At 35.8% G+C, this 24,622-nt stretch overlaps 2 protein-coding genes across 9 annotated transcripts in view; both read left to right on the top strand.

Moving 5' to 3' along the window:
- On the top strand, positions 1-755 carry LOC117214942. The gene is made up of 3 exons (XM_033461320.1): positions 1-396; positions 475-605; positions 679-755. Exons 1-3 carry the CDS (start codon positions 140-142, stop codon positions 753-755), a joined length of 465 nt encoding a protein of 154 aa, XP_033317211.1. The 5' UTR covers positions 1-139.
- A 1,343-nt stretch (positions 756-2,098) lies between these two features.
- LOC117214932 (guanine nucleotide-binding protein G(q) subunit alpha) overlaps positions 2,099-24,622 on the top strand; it is a 65,359-nt gene continuing 42,835 nt past the window's right edge. For 2 of the 8 annotated variants that reach the window (XR_004488979.1, XM_033461291.1), the window contains exon 1: positions 2,111-4,158. Coding sequence is in view for 7 of the 8 variants with exons in the window: in XM_033461291.1 (XP_033317182.1) it covers positions 4,041-4,158 (118 nt within the window). In the remaining variant the exon portion in view is untranslated. Of the gene's footprint in view, positions 4,159-24,622 lie in introns of all 8 variants that reach the window. The other 6 variants (XM_033461293.1, XM_033461296.1, XM_033461298.1 and 3 more) reach the window with 6 other exon arrangements.

The following is a 24,622-nucleotide window of genomic DNA, read 5'->3' as shown; positions in this document are numbered from 1 at the left end:
TTATGTACTTAGTATCATACATCTTTGGGTATTTCTTAGTTAATCATTCATATATAATTCCATACATGTAGTTTAATTATTTTAAAAGTCTTAAATATATGGTACATACTAGTTGCAAGTGCAGAAAGAAAATAAATTGATGATCCTACAAGATTTGATGGAACAGTGTTCAAAATACATAGTACTTCCAAAGCATTTTAATGATCTGATGAATAATAACTGTATAAGGAAAAAGGACTTTTACAAAGCAACAAAAAACTTCAAAAACTTTCTTAGTAATTCTATATTATCCATATCACAAATAGAGAAACTACATCAACAATACAATACTATTCTCAGCAATTATCAACGGAGTAGATGTATGTTAGACTTGGAATTACCAAAACTGATAAACATGTATGGCATAAACAAGAGTAAATAGTTTATTTACAAAAATGTTTAAAAAGATTCCATAAGTAGTAAACAATATTGCAGGCGTTTAATGGCACTTTGCGAAGGCTTTGAAAAAATTACGAAAGTTTTTGACAACAAGGATGGCGATAATGAAATTGTAGCGTTATTTAAATTAATTGGAGAAAAACTTTATATAAAGGATTCAAATACAGGTAATAGAAATATGATAAGAACATGATATAGTATTTGTGTTCGTCATAATTTTATTTTCATATTTAATAGTAGCAATATCCCATGTCGAAGATTCATCCAAACCCAAATTGTGCCAAAAATGTAAAATAAACTATGTACATGAGAAATAAATAAAAAAATAGATGACTTATTCTTCTATTGCTTTTGGTCCTCTGACTAAGAAATATATATATGTATACATTATATGTATATAATGATATAGAGAAATTGTACATTTCATGAAACCTTATACTATGACAGTAATCCTATTACTATATGTATAACTGATAACTATAAATTTAAGTTGTAGGATTTTAATGTTTATTATTTTAAGTATCGCATTCTTTTGTATTATATATTGCATTTATATATAATTTGCATTTATTTTTGTACCTCTCATTTATTTAAATTTTGAGACTATCCACATTTAGTGAGAAAAACTTTATAATTCATTATTATTTTATTTAAATGGTTATTAGTTAAACAGAAAAACATTTATTTTTAACTCATAATTTTCCAGATAGAAATAAAATTAAAATATTTAAAACTTACCATTCCTAAATTGTACAGTGTAGACTGTGTAGATGAATTATACCAGTTGTTAATATTTACATAGGAACATACTGCTTTTTCTAAATAGGAACATTTTTTATAACAATAAAAAAATTTGAAAGTTTTTTCATTCATTATAAATTGAGAAAGAACAATGCAATAACTAAATAAATAAGATGTAACAGACTATAAGATATTAGCTTGTTGCTTATAGATAATGATAATAATATATTAAATTTGTATTTTGAACGAAACAGTATCTTACGCGCCATCTAACGTTAGAGACTTCACTTTAAGGTTATTTAAATAAAAATCTAAATTATCGGAAAGATAGAATCGCATTTGATACAATATTACTAAAATTTCATTTATTTTATATCCCATTTGTATACAAATAAGGAACACAGCTATAAATATATATAATTGTTGACATTTTGTAAGTATCTCTAAGTATCTTTTTAGCGAATAAAAATAATTAGAAAATTTGTTATATTACGAATATATACAGTTAAATACAAATTATCATACGTTTAGAATACGTTTGTGGAGTATATACTTTATTATTCGTCGAAACTACCATATACGTTACAAAAGTCAATATCTATAAGATTCGGCTCGTATCTTATACGTATTATAAAATTATCGATAGAAATTTTTAAATTCCAAGAACGAAACTATGCTCGATAAAAACGACGCGATTATCGGATTAATCCACGATCGATTGCACAATAATTTCAGCGGTACGTTTTCAGTCAACAATCGAGACGTATTGTTTGGTGTACAAAGTGCATTCACACGAGATACTCTTTCACGAAAGTAAGTACATATAGCAACATCGTATACTTTTCGATGACGGGGATGAATAAATGGAAAATCGCGAGATTCGTTTCGAACGCACCGGCGACACGAGGGGGGCCGGCGTGAAAAAACGAAAGGGCAAGAACAGTGGCGAAATATACGGGAGGAAGAAAGAAGTAAGGATTCGGGGGTGACCCGGTAGTAGAAAAGGAGAAGAGGCGGCGTGATAAAGAGGGAAGAAGATAGAGAGAGGGAGTGCGCGCGTGATCTCTCGGTGGCCGTGTCGCTGCGAATCGTCAGAATCGGTCGGTTGTACAGAGACGAGTATAACCTATATCCTGAACGCGGCGCTGTTCCATTCTCCGTGCCTCCTCCCTGGCGGATGGCGGCCGCACCTCCTCCTTCTCGTCGATTTTAATCTCGTTAGCGAACACGTGCGCGCCCCGCGCCTACAGACCACTATACGACGACCTACCGTATCGGGGCTTCGCCAATCTGGTTTTGTCTAACAGGATTCTCGAGCGACCGAGGGTTGATAAAAGGCTGCGTACCGAGCGGGCGCGGCGCGAATCGCAGGAGGAGTTGCTCCGCTCGAGGTGTGGGCGCTCGTGCAGCACAGGCAATAACAGCAGACGACCTCGTCATCGTCTTCTATTCTGTCGTCCTCGGTTCGTTGTTTCCGTCTACGTTACCTCTCGTAATCGCGTTCGCTCGTTTGGCATACGTTCGCGTATAGGTTGCGTGTGTGCGCGCACACGGTGCATATTCAGTGTGAATCTATCTCGTCGCGTGTGCGGTACAGAAAGAGTACCCTAAAGAGAGAGAAAGAAAGAGAGAGAAAGAGAGAGTGAGAGAGAGAAAGGAAGAAAAAGAAAGAGAGAGAGGGAGTGAGAGAGTGTGTGAATCGAAGAAAGACAGAGAGATAGGGTAGGAGAACGAAACGAAACAGAGAGGGGGTGAGAGAGAGAAAGAGTGTGAGAAGGAGATAGAGCGCCGGTGGGTTACCACACCCAACCGCGCCGGGGACCGAGTGAACGAGTGAACGAGCCGTACGAGAGCTCTCTCGCGAGTAGTACGCGGGTACAGCGGGGGACCCAGGGACCGACGGTCGAGATTCGACGGAGTACAGTCGGGACTCTCTAGATCTCGATCCAACGGACCTCGCTCTCGCGAAAATCCTCTCTCGCTCTCGTCTCACCAGAATTGTCGAAATCGCGCTGCGAGCAAAGTGCGCGCGTGTGTCTCCCCCGCTTCCTCGACGTCTCTCGCGAATGCGTTTCACGTTTCGTCGCAGCAGAACGTGCGTGCGTGAACAAAGAATAAGGAGAGAAAAGACCGAGAAGGAGGGGCACATCAAGCAAAGGAAAAGAGAATAGGAAGAGGTAGATGGGTCTCGGTTCTAGAGAGAATCGAGGAAGAGAAGGTTGAAAAAAGGAAAAGAGGCAGATAGAGAGAAGCTACCGGCCGAGGTTCGTGCGTGTGCGTACATGTGTTGATGTGTCGCTGGCGTCGTCGAGCCCTAGCAGGAGTGCTCCGTCGCCGCGTGTGCCGACGTCGTTGAGAATACGGGGATTCCGGAGACACGTTCGTCGGATCTACGTTTACGTCTAGTCGCTGCCTATCTCCGTGCACGTTGTCGTCGTTGTCACCGACGTCGTCGCCGTCGTCGTCGTCGCCGTGGACAAGTGGTGGTGAATCGTGCTAGTGGCGGTAGTAGTGGTGGTGCGGACGATCGGGAAAGATTTGATCGGCTTGGCCAGGACGAGAGGGAAGGAAGAAGAGAAGGAAACCACGAGGACGGCGACGAGACGTCGTCGCTCGTTCGCGGTGGCAAGGTAATATCGGCCCGACGACGATACCGTGCCGTCGAGCCCGCTGCTGTCTACGACGAACCTCGCCGCCGCTCGGCAATCGCTCGCCACCACCGCAAATCGCTCGTTCCCTCTCTCCCTTCCTCCCTCCCTCTCCTCCCTCCTCCTCCTTTTCCTCCTCCTCCTCGTCCTCTTCCTCCTCATTTTTCTCCTCTCTTCCTCCTCCATCCGTCGAGGATCCTGCCGTCCTGAGCTATGGCGTGCTGCCTGTCGGAAGAGGCGAGGGAGCAGAAACGAATTAATCAGGAGATCGAGCGGCAACTCCGAAAGGATAAACGAGATGCCAGGCGGGAACTTAAGCTGCTACTTTTGGGTGAGTTTAATTTTTCCTCTACGATACTTCATAATCTCTATCATTTTTGTCTGTACGTGTGATCGGTAACCGTAAACCGTAAACCGTAGCTCGTAAACCGTTCTTATCCTGCGTATTTCGGTAATTCGTCTAGCGTTCCGTATTCGATGCGTTCTCTTTTGTACGATAACTACGCCGCGTCGTGCTGCGCCGCGACGTGCCGTGTCGTGCCGTGCCGTGCAGTGCCGTTCCGTTCCATTCCGGTCTGTTCTCTCTGTCGCGTTTCGACCCGTGGCTGCCGTACCGTCGATCGAATTATCGGGTGTGCCGTCTTTTTCTTTTCACCATCGATACGTTTGCGTTCACCGTGTTTCCTCGCTTCATTCACTGCTTCTCTGGCAAATGTCATGCGGTTCTCTCGGCCGGATCGCCGTTTCTGTCCTGCCCAAGATCGACCACCGATCGGAGAGCACGAGTGTAGTTGACCCAGTCTAGCCGGCGTGCGCTTGACAGCTCTCGACCATAGTCGCTACACGATACTCTGGGGCTTTTCTGCCGGTCGACTATTGTACGCGGCTTTTCCGAAATTGTGACAAATTTTATTTCCTTTGAATTCGCTTTATTTAACGAGTTAAGTCGTTGATTGTCACATATATGTATTTTGCCCTGGGAGTGGCGATAGATTGAAATATACCGTAACATTTCATTTTTGCAAAATATCGTATTGTACCTGCGCAGTTTTTTCTGACAATGTTATCTACATTACTCACATTGTCGACAATTTTTTAGTTCATGAAATGTAATTTATTTTAGTCATTTTAAAAAGTGTAGTAAAACGTCGGTGACCAATGAACACCGACCGTGGCAGTCAACGTGTTACCGATTAAAACAGGGTAAATCGTTCGTGCTCGCTGTCGATGTCGAACTTTCGTCGCGAGCCCTCTAGGTTATCTCGCGTTGCTTAACGTTGCTGCTGTTGTATATACACGTACTTGCTTACGATCACGCACAGATTTCTCGAGCTCGGCGGCATGTAAAGAGACGCGAACGTTTTTAGAAAATTGCCAAGATATTAAAAGCCGTTTTATTATTATCGCTGCTTTGTGGGCTGCCGATTGAGCAAATCGATTTTCCCATACGAGAAATTATCGTGGATATGATTTTTATAACGTTCTCGTTGCACGCTGCGCCGCGCTGCTTTAATGAAATTATCAGATTAGCAGGAATGAAGTGGAAGTAGCAACATTTTCTTTTTCTTTTTTTTTTTTACCACGATGGAAATTAATTCGATGCGGTGTTTCGCCGGTTATCCCCGCTATCAGTAAACGAATTCTTCCGATAGGCAGGAGGCGAACCGATTCTAAAATTAGTACAGTTATCGAGAGGTTCGTGCTGATCTTACGTGTACTCCTATATCTTATTCATCTACGCGCTTGTATAGATTTTTCACTCCATGGTAATTTCAACCTTGTTTAATCTAATGTGAAGCTTGTAATGTAATTTGTATCTTATAAATCTATCTTCTATTTCTAAGTTACATACAGTGCCGTGAAAAAGATCTCCAATTTTTCGTTTTATATTCCGCAAACGATGTTCGAACAAATTTTAGCTAATATTGGATATAAGATCGTGACAAATATTTTTGATACAGTGATACGATATTAGTTAAAATTCGTTAAAACGTCGCTTTTTTGATATAATGCGAAAATTTATTTCGTAAACTGTACGCCACTGTATACGAAATTTGCATCGTAAGTAATAATTCTATTGTTCTTGTTTATCTCGATGCCCATGCAATCTGAGCATACTGAAATAGTACACTTACAGGAATCTTACACATCATTATACTATTTGTGAAAACAAGAAATGGAATTCGTAAAATGTTATCTAAATTAGATATGAGCATAGTTGAATATAGCTACTACTGAATCGTCTATAGTCCAAGCTCTTCGCCAGTAAGTCACGAGCCACTTACACGAGCAATACTTATAATTAGTTTGTATTGTATCAGACATATTTTCCATTGTGAATTACATATAATGCAGTGGCGAGCATATAAATAGGGAAGGTTCTTATATCAAATGCAGTCCACTTACGATTAGCTTGTAATTTGAGACTCGACATAAAAATTTGGAGGCTGTTCTTTATTTCCAGTGCTTCAAAATACATGTATTTTTAAATTCTATATTATAGGAAGAAATGGAAATAGAACTTTTTGTAATATGAGTAGTTGGATTTACAATGTAATTAATTTATACGCTCGCCGCAGTATATGATGTGTTTATACGTATTTAACAGAACAAGACGAGAATGGATACTCAATTCTTTTAAATATATCGATATTGTGCAACGATCTAATGATTAACATTCCAATACTTTTTTGTACATTAGTTTGGTCGAAATGCATATGTTCTATGTGCATGGGTCCCATAGTGCGGATAGAATGTCTATGTCCTATTTCGTTTCTTCTTATTTTCTAAATCAATATAAAAATTCTTGAATATGTATATATTCCATACAAAACAAAATTTGAATAAATTCTACATCCATTGGGTGTATTTTTGAATACATACAACAAAAGATTTTTTAAAATTTCAACAATAATTTAATAGTAAAAAAATAGGTAAAGTGTAATACTTAACAGGTGCAATATTTTGTTTATTTAATATATTTGATATATTTTCGAGCGACGAAGAATCGCAAATTGAGATGTACAAGATATTTCACATATTTAACACGGTAATACAATTTTAATTCAATTAATGCTGATAAATGCTGATTTATCATTGAAATATTTTGTTCTTTATGAGGATTCTTGTGAATTTAAATGTATATATTTAACTTTGGAATTTCTAAATACATACTCTGATGCGCTACAGAGTTTTGCGAGATGAATAGTTTTATATTTCTTGCTATTAATGTATATTAGCGTATACATTTTTCGTGAATTAAGTCATTGGTTTATTTTACCTCAATTTTTAATCATTTTACTTAGGTTGGAAATGGTAGATATTTGTTTTTACGGTGTAGCACGTGCAATTTCTAATTATTTACTACTTATACTATACTAATAATTTCTAATTATTCACTACTTTGGAAATTGTAAAGAAGAATGAAGATAAACATAAAAGAATATATTCCGATAAAAATAACTACATAATATGGCTTTAAGGCTAACGTTTCTAAAAACATGTTATTTCCTCAAATATAGGGTAAACGCGAAAAATTAACATTTTTAAATAAGAGAATACTTTTGATATTACTGTTTTTGTAAAAAAGAACGCTATATAAATAATGCACTGAGACTTTTATATAGTATGTTGTTTATATCTAATAAGAAAGTTTTTGAAGCATCAAATATTTTACGAATACATAAAATAATTAAACGACGCGATTAATTAAAAGCGTCGCAATTATCTTGATGATTTGATAGTTCATCATATTTTACTCATTGTATACTTCTACAAATAGAATCGATAATTAATTTTCCTCGCATAATTATTCGGACGACAATGTAGTAGAAGCCGAACATCGAGGAATGTGCTATTTCTGTTACAAGACTTCGGATATCTCAGTGTGTTTCACAATCTTTTAAATATAAATGAAAACTAAGGGGGAAAAATTAGGAATGTCCACTGATAGCTCGACTTTGCGGTATACGTATAACGGACTTTATCGATAACGGCTGAAAATACACATTTTAATTACACAGCAGTATATAATAGGTCGATTAATAATAATTACAAAGTAGAAATGCCCACCAAAGATAATGTTAAAAATTTGGTGTGGTGTATTAAAAATAAGAATTTATCTAGATTAGAAAAGGACAGAATATCGTTGCTTCTTTCATTTTGTAATATTTCTTACTATTGTAAATTTAAATTACGTGAGATATACTAAGGCTATATGTACAGCAGGTGAATGGGAAACGAAATACCTGAATATTAATAACGTGGGCGGATGTTTCTTATTATAATAATGAAAATCGATATTTTCTTGTCTCAGTGCTCTGCTTATAGTCAGGTTGAAAAAAATTAAAATAATGTAAACCAGTTATATGTTTGCTCATAATTTGTTTTATTACCTAATTTATCATAAGCATGTGTTGTAATAAATTATGATTTGATGAGTGAATAATATCGTTCACTCACCAAAGCAAGACAGTGAAATAATGCCACTAAAATTAAACGACATTAGCAAAAGAGATGGACAAAGAAATTTCAGAAATCAATAAAAGCAAAATTACAAAAATTACAAGTTTTGTTTTATCAAGATATAAAAGAATGACGTTGGAATATAAACACTTTATGGAAGTCTAGTACGCAAATTAAAAAGTCATAAAAAATTCCATGAATTTAAAAACGGGTAGTATTTATTATAGAGTTATGAATACTTCAATTTTTTTCAAACGTCATAAAATTGTAGGATTTATATGGAAGTGAGGAGAAAGCATTAAGGAAACCTCTGAAATTCCTTTTTATAAGCAGCGCTAAAAAACACAATTCAATATCAATTATATTCAATAATTATAAACTAAAATTCAATAATTTTCAATAACATAATTTTTCAAAAGGAAATTTTACGTTTAAGTAACGTTGTCTCTTAATTGATTAAATTAATTGAGCCTCGCTTTTTTGTATCAACTAAAGTAACCATTGAAAATCGAAATGTTCCACTGTATGTATATCAATCAGATTTATGCCAACAGAAATGAGAAGATATTGCTACAAGGACGCGTACAATTTACTAATCATAGCTATAGTTTACAATAATATTATGCATCATATTATATTACACGATTATACCATCGTTCACTGATAACAAATATCAATGGTTATATAAGTTTTTAAGACTCACTTAATCATTATTCATTTGCAGCACAGTTTCATCGTATCGATAACTACTTATCACTTCGGTGCAGTTTTCGGATGTGAAATTTACAAAGCCTGTATGTATATGTACAGTAGCTCAGGAAAGTACAATTCGATCCTTCTTGGAAACTTTTAATGTATATACATACATGTCATATAGATCATTTTGAAATGTCATTAGTATTGCAACGAGACACGACTATCAGAAGTTATATTTATTGCAAACATAGATACGCTTGGCAAAGCTCACCAAAATATTCCAACAATCTATTATTATTAATTATAACAATAAGCCACGATATACAGGGTGGTTGGTAACTGGTGGTACAAGCGGAAAGGGGGTGATTCTACGCGAAAAAAGAAGTCGAAAATATAGAATAAAAATTTTTCGTTTGAGGCTTTGTTTTCGAGAAAATCGACTTTGAATTTTCGCTTGGTACGCGTGCACTTCACGTCTCGTTATAACGGATCTCACTGTAGATTGTTGTCTCGATGGAAAAATTAAAAAAAAAATTTTATTCTATATTTTCGACTTCTTTTTTCGCATAGAATCACCCCCTTGTATATTGAGGCCATTTGTAGCATTGTATGTTTGTTTATTTGCGCATATTAATTCTTCTCTAAACTAGAAGAATATATCTGCAATAAATGATTTTGCAACTCCTACGTATTTTCAAATGGCTTCCAAATTTTCCTATTACAATCATGATTACAATTGCTAGCGGATTTTAATACAAATTCATATTTTTGACAATATAATTGAAGAAGTCGAGTCTCGGTAGAAAATTGTTTTGCCTATCGAATATTATAGAAAGCGCTATACTTTGGACATCTTACATATCTTTTTGTGTTATGTGCATTCTGTGCACTTGCACATTCAAATTTCCTATAGGTGTCGAAAAATGTGGCAACGTCGAGAACTTTCGTATAATGCACACGATACGTTTATACAAATTTTCTATGGCAAATATTCCAGTAATTTCCCGAAACACTGTATTTCTTTTATTCTTCCAACGATCTTTGGTGTTTGGCGCTATACTTTTGACATCTTACATATCTTTTTGTGTTATGTGCATTCTGTGCACTTGCACATTCAAATTTCCTATAGGTGTCTAAAAATGTGGCAACGTCGAGAACTTTCGTATAATGCACACGATACGTTTGCACATGATACGATGTATTTCTTTTATTCTTCCAACGATCTTCGGTGTTTGGTTAACGGTTCAATTAATTCGAAAAACGTGGCATCGTTCGAAGACTCACGTGGTTCCGTTACCGATCCACGGCATCAAATCATCCGGCGAATATTATCGACCGCGTAAAATTAGCCGGCGCGCTCGAACTTTCTTCCCTTCGGCTGTTTAACATGACGCGTAATAGAATCGGTAATGCGATCCACGCCGGTCGGTTTCAAATCCCTTTGTCGTTCTATAACTTATCTCCGTGAAACTCACCTTGCTTACGATCTGAAAAGTGGCCGGTCGTCACCGCGCATTGTCTCACCGAGACTTTCATGCCTTTGTGACTTCGTGATTCACGCCAGGCCAGCGTGCATATTTACCTAGCTATTCCGCAAAATGAAACCCGAGCTGAACGTGCTCGAAGCGATTTTTTATCGAGTGTCAGCGCGTACGGGCGCCCCGCTGCTCTTTCAAGCGAGTCTTGTTCCGAAATCCAGTACCTACGGTCGCGTGTAGTCGCTGGCAAAGATATATCCGTGCTGCTCTTGCACAATTAAACTACTATTACCGGTGGAATTCTGCACGTTGCAAGTTGCAAGTTACCGGTGCTAATAAATTCTCCTCTGTAACAGTGATAAATTTGAACAAAGTAAATCGAAATAAATGAATTTTACAAGTCGTCGTTTGATTATTTTATATAGCATAACGTAACGTAGCTTGTAACTTGTCGATTCGTTGATGTTACTAGTTGGTAAAATTATTGTGTAACAGAGAGCAGGACGCCATTGCGCAACGAATTTTATTAATTCTTTTTACCTAGTTTACGTTAATTTTCATTATCAACGCAATAATCGAGGCGTGACGAAAACAATCTTTGACGGAAACTATAGTGGAATCGATGTCGTAAGAAACGATTTATGTATTGATTTACCAATGAAAATTAGCAATGAAAATCGTTCATTTTTATAAATTTGCCCATGGAGAGTTAACTACTGTCTGTTGTTAGAATGAGTCTCAAGTCAGCGATAACTTTCCTGTTAAAGAGATTGTTACTTTATCAAGATATCGTAATCGTTACTTTCTTAGTGACTCATATATCAAAGTGATTCAGTCTGATAATAGCACGAGTAAAGAATATTTTAATAAGCATTCTATCGTTCCCCTCGTCTTATTTAATAACGAATATTCGATTTATTTGTTTCTGCATCCACCTAGTTTGGAAATATTTTCCTCCAGAAACAACCTGATAGTCATGACGTAATTGATTGCAATGTTCTTCTGCAACGGAATTACAAATAATTGCCATACCGATTACGCGATATAACAAATATTAAACATTTCGCATAAAAATAAATTTTATAATATAGCAGGGACTTCGATAAATATCTCGGGACTTTCTCACGTGTTTCGAGAATATAATAAAAGGTTTAACAATGGAAATATACAGGGTGGTGTGTAACTAGTGGTACAAGCGGAAAGGGGATGATTCTACGCGAAAAAAGAAGCCGAAAATATAGAATAAAAATTTTTTTAAATTCTTTAAAAAATTTTTTTTTAAATCTACAGTGAGATCCGTTATAACGAGACGTGATAAAGTGCACGCGTACCGAGCGAAAATTCAAAGTCGATTTTCTCGAAAACAAAGCCTCAAATGAAAAATTTTTATTATATATTTTCGACTTCTTTTTTCGCGTAGAATCACCCCCTTTCCGCTTGTGCCACCAGTTACCAACCACCCTGTATAATACGTAATATATTGTCTATGGAGGATTGAAGATCATTCTGCTCCCTTGGAAAAGGATAAAAATTGGCAAAAGTCAAGTCAAGCTTTTTTTCCCCACGAACTCCTCAGTTGTGATCGAGTCGGAAGCAACGTAGTCTTAAAACTGTGGACTGTGACTAAGATTTGTAGTGTAAGGTTCAAAGGGCGTATAATCCTAAACATACGGTCGACGATAAAGCTGTGAAACTTGAGATTATATCATTGTTATTATTGTTAGCGAGTATCGCGATATAGTTACATAATTTTGTAGAATTCTCAAATTGCAGTCGAAGCTCCTTAGTAAAGACATATTCCCTATTTTACGGACGTAAGTTCGAGTGCATTATGCGTCTGTTATCGAGGCAAATGCCATTCTAAGAAATGCCGGCTGTTATCGCCTCTTGGTTAATTCGTTTCTCAAATATAGAAAATTGAAGAGTGCTTGTAGAAAACACTGTAAGTGGCAAGAAATAAGTTTTTCAGCAGCAGAAGAAACCTTGTGCATTGACGTAGTCGAAATTCATGAGAGAGAAAAGTGTATCTGTAGAAAAGGTCGTATGTGCCAGCTCCTAGTTGTAAGGAAAGCTCAACGTTCCATTCATTTAGACTGATATTTATAACTAATTTTTATATTATTTTATATTATATAATAATGTATTGTACTGTATTTTCTTTATATTATATCAGTATAATATTTATAACTGATATTTATTGACATTTATATTTTTGTATATAGAGGCGACGTTGTGTCACTATCTTCTGAATTTCACTTAAGTTCCACGCTACAGTATTCTCGTTAGTACGTAGAATATTTTCCATCAGAATCAAAATTTTTCCGTTTTAGCACTCGCATGGTATTTCCTATCAATTATAGTCTTTTTCAGTATTTTCTGATTTTCAAGAAACCTTGAAACCCAGCGAGATAGAAAGATTACAACGTATATAATTACATACATTTTACACAATTACACGTTGTAATCTTTCTATCTCGCTGGGTTTCAAGGTTCCTTGAAAATCAGAAAATACTGAAAAAGACTATAATTGATAGAAAATGTTACGAGTGTTAAAACTGAAAAATGTTGATTCCGATGGAAAATATTCGACGTAGTAACGAGGGTGCCGTAGCGTGCAATTTAACTGCAGTTCAAACGTATGTAATTATGTGTTATATCGTTTCCATTAAAAAGATCTCAATAATTTAATTAGAAAAATTTGATTAAAAGTTCCATTTTTCTTATTTTGATGACTCACTGCTAGCTGACATAACGTCGATCACTGGTCAGACATGGCGCGAATGCTCACTTCGTGGATGCGGTTCTAGGAATTGGTGGGGATGACTCCGCGTGATTCTGCGCCTACTAAGCGGGCTAAAAATGCATCTATTAAACGAGAAATACCGTATCTTGTTTGTAGTAGTTCTAATAATTTCGACTGAAATAGATACGTAGAGTTGCAGATTTTATAAGAAAAAGTGTGGCGAAACTGATGAGTCAGGAAATACATTTTTACATTACGAAGGAACACGATTCATAGAAAATAAATGATTTCATTGCCAATAACGCATAGCGATCATTTTCGTCGAGACAAAGATTTATACAGGTTTTTAATAGGATATTTTCCCTGTAATTTTTATTTCTTCGAAATAGAATTTTTTAATTCTTCCATATCGATAGATCGTGTATCACATTTGCATAATTTCTTGAACACTTTAACACTTCAAAGAAAATCTTTGACACGTTTCGCAACATACACACTGCACATTTGCTTAATCATTGTCATGACACACATGTAAAATTGTTTCAAGCCGTTTGATAGGCGCGCTTGCCTCATTGTTTTTACTATTCGCTCGACTATCGATAAACTCGATATCTTTTTTGTCGGCATAACCTCTACGCGTATGACTTCCCTGTATTATTAATTTTTATTTCATCAAACTTACAACTGAAGCTCTTCCAAAATAACTGATTTCTTAAGTGGTCATTTAAATGCTCTGTTTCCCTTCTAATTTGTCAAATGTTCTACATTTTCTATATCTGTATTACATTCAAACATCGTTGGAATTTTGCGTTGAAAAGATATTTTACTAGAAAAATTGGATCTGTATCATTTTCGAAACAGCGCGTTCTTCTTCAACACGATCTTTCCGCCATTTTGTACTAAAATAGTAAAATATTAGAATAGTAGGAAAATAGCAATAATCGGCAATCTTCGAGAGGCCAACGACTTATTCCGCAAGAAATGATTCGAACGTAATGCTGACCAGACTCGTAGTTGAACATTCTCTCGAATCAAGAATTCTCAATTATCTCAGATTATCTCAGTTGTTTGGGTGTCTACCGGTAGCCGGGTAATTTTCGTCTACCTGAATATTCCAGCGGGTACTCGAGTACCTGTTTGCCTCGTAAATCAACAGTTGTAGTCTGAGTAACGCAGTTCTTTTATACTCAGATTTTCTTTTACGCTTTTCAATTTTAGGTCAACTGCACGCTTACTTCAGCTCTCGGTCTATTTGCCTTGCCTTTTATCCTTTATCGTAGTGAGTAATTCATACGTCACAATAGAGCGTGGATGTTTAGGCAAACACATAATTTTATAAACGTAATTAAGAAAAATGAAACTTAAATAAAGATTTATTTCGTCTGGTAATACTAAACATTACGAAAAGCGTTTCACTTTGAATATTTTATATAGTGTTGCATATTATTGCGCCTTTAAATTTCTTGTAAATGCATAAACGTTCGCTGTCTGGTCATAAACTATAGTCGTGACAGTAGCATGGTCGTCTGTTAAAAAAGAAAGCAAATGGAATGAAACATTTTTATTTGTCGTGACGATTTTTAGAACGTTTGACCCACCAGCAAATCATACCGTACACTGCCTATTCGTATTTTCAGCTATTTAATAAATAAATAATGACAAATAATCTGGCCAGATATCGAGAGTGTTGTATAAGTCCGAAGGAAATAATTATGCGAAAATGCATAAAAAATGTAGGATATTAACTTCTCACTCGGAAGTTAGTCTTTGAGAAAATCAATTTTCAGATATACTTAAAGATATACAGTTGGTAAAATGAAATATTATCGTTGTAATTTTTTTTGTCGTGTTTTTTTGAATCGAGTATGTATAGACATTGTATACAAAAACAATATGCGGTATAGCGTCGCTTGACGAATTGTATGTTAGCTATGTGCATATGTTTGTGATGTAGCAATTATTCAAAGTTGAATTCTTTCAAGACTTTGCTCTGCACGAAAAAACTTTACTTCGTACTTATTTATACAATATTGTAAGCACAAACAAAATAAATTTCATCAACAATGACTTATTATGGTTAATCGTTCGATTATCGAATTACATTCTAATTTCTTTATTTTTTCCATTTTTCTCATGTACCAACAATATGCGCAATTTTTCACATGCTTTTATAAAAAGAAAGTAACGCTGTAAATTATGAGATCAACGGAAAGAAATGTATCTAACTGATTATGAATTTTATCTTCGCTAGATTTCAGGTTGTTCGTACATTTAAAGGAAGTTTAAGACTGCAAAAATGTACAGGATACGCAAATATATAAAATATCCAGAGCGTGCCACTCGTTATAATATTTAGCGAGTAAAACAAGTCTCTGCTTGGCTTCTACCTTTTCCGTTGCGTTCATAAAAATTTCAATTCGTACGAACGTCCGCAGTCCAGGCACTGATAAATTATTAAAGCGCAATCGGGCATCAGCAGCCCTTTTTTTTTTTTAAGGGACCAACAACTTTTCCACTACACGAGGATTCGGCTTTATTTTCTCTTCCTCTGGCTCGTATTATTCCCTCGATTTGTCGCTCGCGTTTTCTCTGCAAAATCGCATTTGCTCTCGCGTTCTCGAGGCTCGTTTTTAGCAAAAGAAAAAAAGGCCATAGCTTCGTTTATCTCACCGGTATCATGTTCGCCAAGGTGCACGCGTTCGTCGCGATATTATTATTCATTCGTAAGAGATATCTTGCGAACAGTGTAGCGATTGCCTCATCGCGAGAACAGCCGACTCTTGCTTATTCCGTTTTATCTAGTTCCACGTTGCCTGTGGAAATTCCGAAAGGTGAAATTCGGCGATAGTGACCTGGAAAATGGCTATCACTGTTCCATGATAAAGTTACGGGGTGTTCAGGGCTCGGTTATCGACAGGGGATTCCCTTGCAACTTGGCTTCGAATTTGAAGGGCACGTAGTACTCGTTAAAATACGCAGTGTCGCGATGATGAACGCGAGATGAAACGTAATTAGCAGGTGCGCGTGTCCCTGCAATTTTATATTTTTATGATATATAAACATTTTGCTCCTGTTTCGCGCTAAATACGATGCGCGCTTGAGCATTTAACATTTTACACATATTTATTGTCGCTCTTATATTCGCTATTTTATATACAGGGTGGTTGGTAACTGGTGGTACAAGCGGAAAGCGGGTGATTCTACGTGAAAAATGAAGTCGAAAATATAGAATAAAAATTTTTCGTTTGAGGCCTTGTTTTCGAGAAAATCGACTTTGAATCTTCGCTCGGTACGCCTGCACTTTATCACGTCTCGTTATAACGGATCTCACTGTAGATCGTTGTCTCGATGGAAAAATTAAAAAAGAAAATTTTATTCTATATTTTCGACTTCTTTTTTCGCGTAGAATCACCCCCTTTCCGCTTGTGCCACCAGTTACCAACCACCCTGTATATTTACTGTTACTTCTATATGTACTATTTTATATATGTTTGTATATCGTTTGCGCTGCATATGTCTGTATACGTACTTTGAAATTTGCCACGAATGCATGGACATTCTAGCAATTAGTTGCGAATAATAAATGGGCTTTCGTGAATGAAGTATCAATCAAGTTACTTAAGAACGTTATATGATGAGAAAAGAAGAATTGAGTGGCTCACGACAAAAACGACTAGACAATAAGCTGGATTCATAATACAGACGATTTATATCTTGACTTAGGCATTGTGTGATGAAAATTAACCGGTTGTATAATAACTTTTATCACGAGGTCCACAACTTCATTGTTTAATCATTGTTGTCCTGCTAACATATCATGGATCTAAAATCAATTTTAATATCACATTTATTTGATCAATTGGTTTTATTTTAATATTTGCAATTGGAGGATTAACAGGAGTTATATTATCTAATTCATCAATTGATATTATTTTACATGATACATATTATGTAATAAGACATAAATATATAGGATCTAAATTTTAATATTACATTTATTTGATCAATTGGTTTTATTTTAATATTTGCAATTGGAGGACTAACAGGAGTTATATTATCTAATTCATTAATTGATATTATTTTACATGATACATATTATGTAGTAAGACATAAATATATAGGATCTCAATTTTAATATTACATTTACTTGATCAATTGGTTTTATTTTAATATTTGCAATTGGAGGATTAACAGGAGTTATATTATCTAATTCATTAATTGATATTATTTTACATGATACATATTATGTAGTAAGATATAAATATGTAGGATCTAAATTTTAATATTACATTTATTTGATCAATTGGTTTTATTTTAATATTTGCAATTGGAGGATTAACAGAGTTATATTATCTAATTCATAAATTGATATTATTTTACATGATACTTATTATGTAGTAAGACATAAATATGTAGGATCTAAAATCAATTTTAATATCACATTTATTTGATCAATTGGTTTTATTTTAATATTTGCAATTGGAAGATCATCAGGAGTTACATTATCTAATTCATCAATTGATATTATTTTACATGATACATATTATGTAGTAAAACATAAATATGTAGGATCTAAATTTTAATATTACATTTATTTGATCAATTGATTTTATTTTAGTATTTGCATTTGGAGGATTAACAGGAGTTATATTATCTAATTCATTAATTGATATTATTTTACATGATACATATTATGTAGTAAGACATAAATATGTAGGATCTAAATTTTAATATTACATTTATTTGATCAATTGGTTTTATTTTAATATTTGCAATTGGAGGATTAACAGGAGTTATATTATCTAATTCATTAATTGATATTATTTTACATGATACTTATTATGTAGTAAGACATAAATATATAGGACCTCAATTTTAATGTTGCATTTATTTGATCAATTGATTTTATTTTAATATTTACAATTGGAGGATCAACAGGAGTTATATTATCTAATTCATCAATTGATATTATTTTACATATTATGTAGTAGAACATTGTCACTATGTTGTATCAATAAGAGCAGTATTTGCAATCATTACAAGATTAATTCATTGGTATCCTTTAATTACTAATTAATTATAATTTGTAATTAATTGTTTAATTAATTGTAATTGTACACATTTCAAGAATTGTGTAATATATTGAATATTTTGCTTAAAAACGTTGAAATGCAAAGGTACTAGAGTAAGAAGCAGTCTTTTGCTCTGCTGGGCAAAGACGAACATGGACAATTCATCGGTGAAGTATTTTTTACTTGGGAATGTTATACGATAATTCAACAAGAATTGAAAGCAAATTGTGAGAAATTCTCTACACGCAATTGTTCTTAAAATGCCATTTTTCGACACATTTTGCCAGGATTCTCGTCGTCTCTTTTCAAAAGTGTTTCTTGCAAATCGAAAATACCAACCGATCTCGATCTTTGAAGATTCGATACACGTTGCAATTTTTCTTAGTCGCCGATGCACGGTACTCAACACATTACCTGCGGTTATCTGCGATTTGCAGAAGCTTCTTTGTGCAATGAAGTAGTTGGAGACGCCTCATAATTCCGAAGCTAATGATTAGGTTGCGGATATTTATGCAAATTTATATTTCTGTGAGAATAATGAAACGAACAGGACTTAGATAGCGACTTGTTTCACCTGTTAAATACCCTAACAAATACTCTGTACTTTGGTATTTTATATATTTTTATATATTACGTGCATTCCATACGCGTTTGCCTTCACAAAAACATAAAGATGCACAGTTTACTGATGACATTTTCCATATCTTTTTTTACATTCTCGTCCCTATCGGATATTTTATTCACGCGTTTCGTGCACGGTATGCTTTTGCATCTTCACATTCCGTGTAGAAGCATAAAAATCAGCAGCATCCTAATAATATTTCAACCGCACCTCTTATTAAACTCTTTTTCACGAGGTTCGGCTTCGACTTTCTCAAACAGACTGCGTACATTTACGTTTACTTTGAAACTTGCATCTCGTACATTTGTCACGTGAGATTTGCTTTCTCTCTTTCAATGGAAACACAGGTATTGCGCGATCTTGAGCAAACGCGATCTCGCGTTTAGAGCAAAGAGAGGAGACAGAACGCTGGCCAAAGTATCGAAGGATGGTGCTATCTGCCGCGAAGTAAAATCAGAATCCCACGGTTTTGCCGTGATAATCGGACGTTGCTTTAATTGAATCGCCAGCCTGGTAACGAAGAACGAGGTTTTTGGTGAAATTCGAGGGATTCATCGATTGGTTTAGCTGGTTACCGTTAGTCATGTTTCCTGACGACACGCGCGGCACACGCGACCACTTTCCCGTGTCGATGAACCGCCAGATCTCTGAAATACAGCGCTATAAACGCGCTGAATATTTCGAAACCGTAGGAGAAAATCATGATAAATCGCGTGTCCACTTTTCCACTCTGGCAACAGATTACGAGAAAACTATGAGCGACGAGTTTCAGATGTAAATGCGAATAGGCTGTTTCAAGCAGTTGAGGTCGTCAGGTCCCACCAAAAAACAGGCGAAAAGGATTTAATCGTCAAATATTATTAATAGATGGTGGATTTTTATACCTTTACGCGGAATGTAAAGATGCAAAAGCGTGCAATGTCGAAGTCGCAGCTGAAACTTTCGAACTCAATATTTTTCGAAAACTTTCGATAATTTTCGTCACGGAATCTTCTTCACTCTGCTTGAGGCGATTTCTTTTATTATTATCGTAATCTGCAATCTATCGTACAGCGATAATCAGCGCAGACGACTTGAAATGTGAGAGAAGGAAACGAGCAATGTCCATTTTTCCTCATTTTCCACTTTGCGGCTTATTTTGTTTGCGAAAACTAGAATTACAGAAGCATCAAGCGACAACGATCGTGACGTTCAAAGCGTCTCCGGAAGATGAAGATTCGGTGCACAGATCGAAAACAATGTCCACTACGTACTACAACAAAACACAGGTAGAAATAATTAATATTTTATTAAACATTCTTACGATGTCCAGATATAAACTTAGTTTCGTTCGTTTCATTGTTGTATGATGAAAAGATGGCAACTTAACTTTTTGAATAAAGCTACTTCGTGACATTCCTCGTTTTTTCTCTATCTTCTCTTCGCGCGTATAAATTTAAACTCGCGTTCTTCTTGTACGTATTTGATTACGAAATCTGTTGCTGAGCTGTGACAACGTTTCATTTGCGAAATATTAGAACTGCACGATAATCGCGTGCTAGACGATATCAGCTACGTTTAAGGTAAAAGCTGAATCTTAAAAATAAAAGCGCTGTCTCGGCGATTCGGTTTCGTTTATCGATCGCGGCGCCGACTCGCGTTCGTATTTGCCGCGTGTTTCGTGCGGCGTGCACTTTCGCACGTAAAACTGGCCGATGCGTGTTCGATTACTTAACGCGTCGTACAAATATTGTGGAAGACGCGGAATTTGTCATTACGCAATCGCTAAATAATTCTTAATGGCTCGTTAACGACACGTTCGTTTCTCTTCGTATCGATCGTCAGGCTTCTAATAAACTGTTTCGTAATTTCGGCAATGAGCGAGGGAACGATGGAGACTACGCGATTAAAACGATTTTGAAAAGAAAGCTGGTAGAAGTGCGTGAACTTGGAAACGCACTTATCGATCAAAGTTCGAATTTAAAGTTAAGGTATCTTTTATTTCATTTTGTAAGTCACATCCTCTGTTTGTTTACAGAGGAGTAATCGTAAGATTCAGCACGTTTCCATGCTGCTAAAATTGTCTTGCCATTTGCTTTTCAACCTCTTCGTTTTAACTTCATTTTAAAATCATTCTGCCAATGCTTTTCAAAATATTGCGCGCCGTAGTATTCCACCATAGTCTTCTTAATAATTTGATACTTTGCTTTCTGTCAAATGGTTTTAAGAGACTCGGCTGCATCTGCGAGGCACGTCACATTCAAATATTCCCTGTTAGTCATAAAGCGAAGATAGAATAAAAAGATGAACACGCGCGTACGTTTGTGTTGAAAATATTAAACATTCTAAACGGTGTACTACATTTCAGTAGATAGCGAAAGAGTTAATGAAACGCTCCTTGCGATCGTATCGAGTAATTCAAGAATCGTTTACTTGATCGAGTCGTTTGAATACTTTAAAAGCTTCGATATACTGTATGAATTACATGTGTGCATAGCGAAATGTTATTTCGTGATTTATATTCCTTTTACAAATCTAGCGCACTTTATTTTTAGTACGGCGTCAAAACTATCCAGAAACGTATGCTTTTAATTCACTTTGATGTTTCGTAGTAATGTAATTTCTCGAAATGCATGGAAAATTAATTTATTTCGTTCGATTTATTCGAATTCCTGGTTGATCTTGTAGTAATTTTTGTTTCTTTTTTTTTTTTTGTTCTTTGATATCGTTGCTGAAGCGGAAGAATATGCGAAATATAACAAAACACGATTACGTGTTAAAATTCTTCGACACGTTGTGCGTGATCCGTGCGATAAGAATGAATGGATTGCTAATTATTGCTAATTATTAAGATGCAATTTTATCCCTTGGATGTAACATTTTAATAGCGTTTGTCGCGGTACATATATTGGAAAATCTGTTGATAGTCGATGCCAAGAAATACAAAATTTCCCAACTCCGCTAGCAGGAAAATATTTTAGTTTCGGTAATGTAGCTGATCGTTTCTGAAAGCTCGCGAGAATTCTTGCAGGAGGGTGCAACACGAAAAAGATAGTTGCAACATAAATCACAGTCAGCATAGTATACACTTTTATCGTACAATTTCGCCTCTTTCATCCACCGTATAGAAGCTGATGCTAGTGAAGCCGATGAAAACTGACGATGATGTCAATCCTAAATTTTACGATCAATTGTAAGATAAAAAACAAACGAAAAAAGCTAATTTTCCACTCATGCACGTCAATCCTACACGCACAAACGGCAAAGATAATAAATTAAAAGTTGTTCAATCGCGTTCAAAGCTATTAGATCATCCCGTATATCGGGATAAGCAATATCGTATTTATATAAGTCTTTCTAAAAGGCAACAATTTTATCATATTTGTCGACGAATAAATACATTATCTCTTATTTTCTGCAACTTCGACGCGCTCTCTTTCGGTATTTTTGCAACTGGTGTGTTAAAAAATTGTCCAGATACTCGGAAGAAAATTGTCAAATAATTTGTTTATTCGAAACATCGAAGGTTCCCTCAAAAAATTGTCCAGATATTCGGAAGAAAATTGTCAAATAATTTGTTTATTCGAAACATCGAGGTTCCCTCATAGGTCGAGTTTCAACAGCATTCTGAAAACTTAGTGATCCTAAAACCCAACAATTTTATCATCTACCGGCGAATAATATTGGGCTGGCAACTAAGTGGTTGCGGATTTTGTCAATACCATCTAATGACAAAATCCGCAACCACTTAGTTGCCAAGCCGATCTATCGTCCTTTGCTTTCTGTAACCGCGATTCACATTTTTCAAACTTTTGCCAATCTCCTCTCGAGAAATTGTTCAGATATCCAGAAGGGAATTGCAGAATGCTTGCTTTTCGCTTAAATTTTGACAGAATTTTGAAAATGAATGGCTGCTAGGTCCGTGAGATAAATCGGCTGACACGGTGATTCTAATTTATTCGTCCAATTCTGTCTTCCCCCTGTGGCGATCATCTTCTGTATCGTTGCTATCCGCGATTCTTCCAACAGCTAATTATAAATTTCAGTTAACGTCCGATTCCATCTTAGACACTGGAAACGCGAAATAAAAAGAATGTAGGAAACGACCCGCTATTTGTTTAGACAGCACGTTCGGCTCGCTATTCGTTTCAAACAAATAGGCCGGGCAATTTCGAGGCAAATTAGCGTGCTACGCTAAACGGTTTCCGTAAACAAGCCATATTACTTACTAGATCGGAATTTCGGTCGGTTTTTCTTGCGATCGTTTGTATTTCTAGTCTCACAGGGTTTGGAGTAAGTGCAGAAATAAGTTTCAAGCATTAACTCGGACTCTGTTCTTCCGGCCACGAGGACGTGAGTAGCGTATGGAGTACAGAATAATTTTCTCGGTCACAGTCTCTCATAACTCTATTCATTGTGCACCGATTAAGTTCTTAACCTTCGGCGGACCGGTATTACCATAATAGTGTCGCCGTACGAGGATTCCTCGCGTGCGCATTATACACTCGGTTGTGCCAGTTTGTCGATTTATGGCGAACTCGGTGTCACGCCGTGTCTTCTCTGCCTGTATCTTGCCAATATCCAATACGTTCTTTGTAAGACGTTGCAAGCATATTCTTTATTTTCTCAAAGATATTAATCTGCATCGCCAATTGCCGTATCGTAAGCTACTTGCTTCTAACGTACACTCTGTCGTATTAATTTAAGTTTCGGTTAATTATACTTCTTCGTGTCGCCGATTACGATGCTTCATGCTTCTAACGTACACTCTGTCGTATTAATTTTAGTTCTAATTCTATACTATTTATATATAATTAAGCCACTTCTAATATACGCTGTATCATGCTAATCCGTGTTTAGATTAATTGTACTGTGTCGTACAATTGCACTGTATATGATATATATGCTCACTTTGCAACTTGCTTTGTTGTATTTTACACGTCGGGTTTCCTATATTCTTGTTAGGCTATTTTGTAGATCGCGGTTGCTAATGACTATGCAAATTGGTAGACGCGGTCCTAGACGAAATAAACGAATAATAATAAATTCATTTGGAACAAAACAAACAGATAGGAAAATACGCGATGTTCACCATTGATATGTCAGAAACGAGTAATATAATAAAAATATCTATTTGATTCGACTGGATAGTTGGAAAATGGATTCCGTTTCTATGTTTTCCAATTCATTCATTCCCATACCTTCATCATTCCTTTGTTTTTAATGTAATATGGGTCACACCTAAATGCTCACATCTACATTTCTATTTCCGATGTTCACGCTAAATCTATTCTTAAACATATATAGTAGCGGACAAAGGAAAGTTTATAAAATAAGAAATATAAAAAGACGGTATAATATAGTTAGCAATATGGTAAATTGGAACTGTTAGTAGAAAATTTGCTGAGATTACAGCGCATCGATTTTAAACATTTCTTTCATCCGCCACTGTATTTCTTTTTAACATAAGCGCGTTTATGCAACGTCATTTATCTAAATTTCGCTTGTTAATTCGAGCCATATATTTTTATGCTTTTATTTTCTGTGATTCTTAGCTTATCATCGCACCGAGCGAATAATATTTCGCCGTATAATTTATACGCTTCGGATAAGCTTCGTTTTTATCGCTTCTTAGCGGTATCGATTCAACGGAATTGCGCTTTCGGATCAATTACCGGTGTAAATTATCACGCTGAATGAGAGAGTATTGGAAAAATTTGAAGTAAAAGGTTGACACGATG

This window comes from Bombus bifarius, unplaced genomic scaffold (assembly GCF_011952205.1).
Source record: "Bombus bifarius isolate JDL3187 unplaced genomic scaffold, Bbif_JDL3187 scf7180000009275, whole genome shotgun sequence".
NCBI lineage: Eukaryota > Metazoa > Arthropoda > Insecta > Hymenoptera > Apidae > Bombus > Bombus bifarius.
This window is presented reverse-complemented; position numbering and strand designations above follow the sequence as displayed.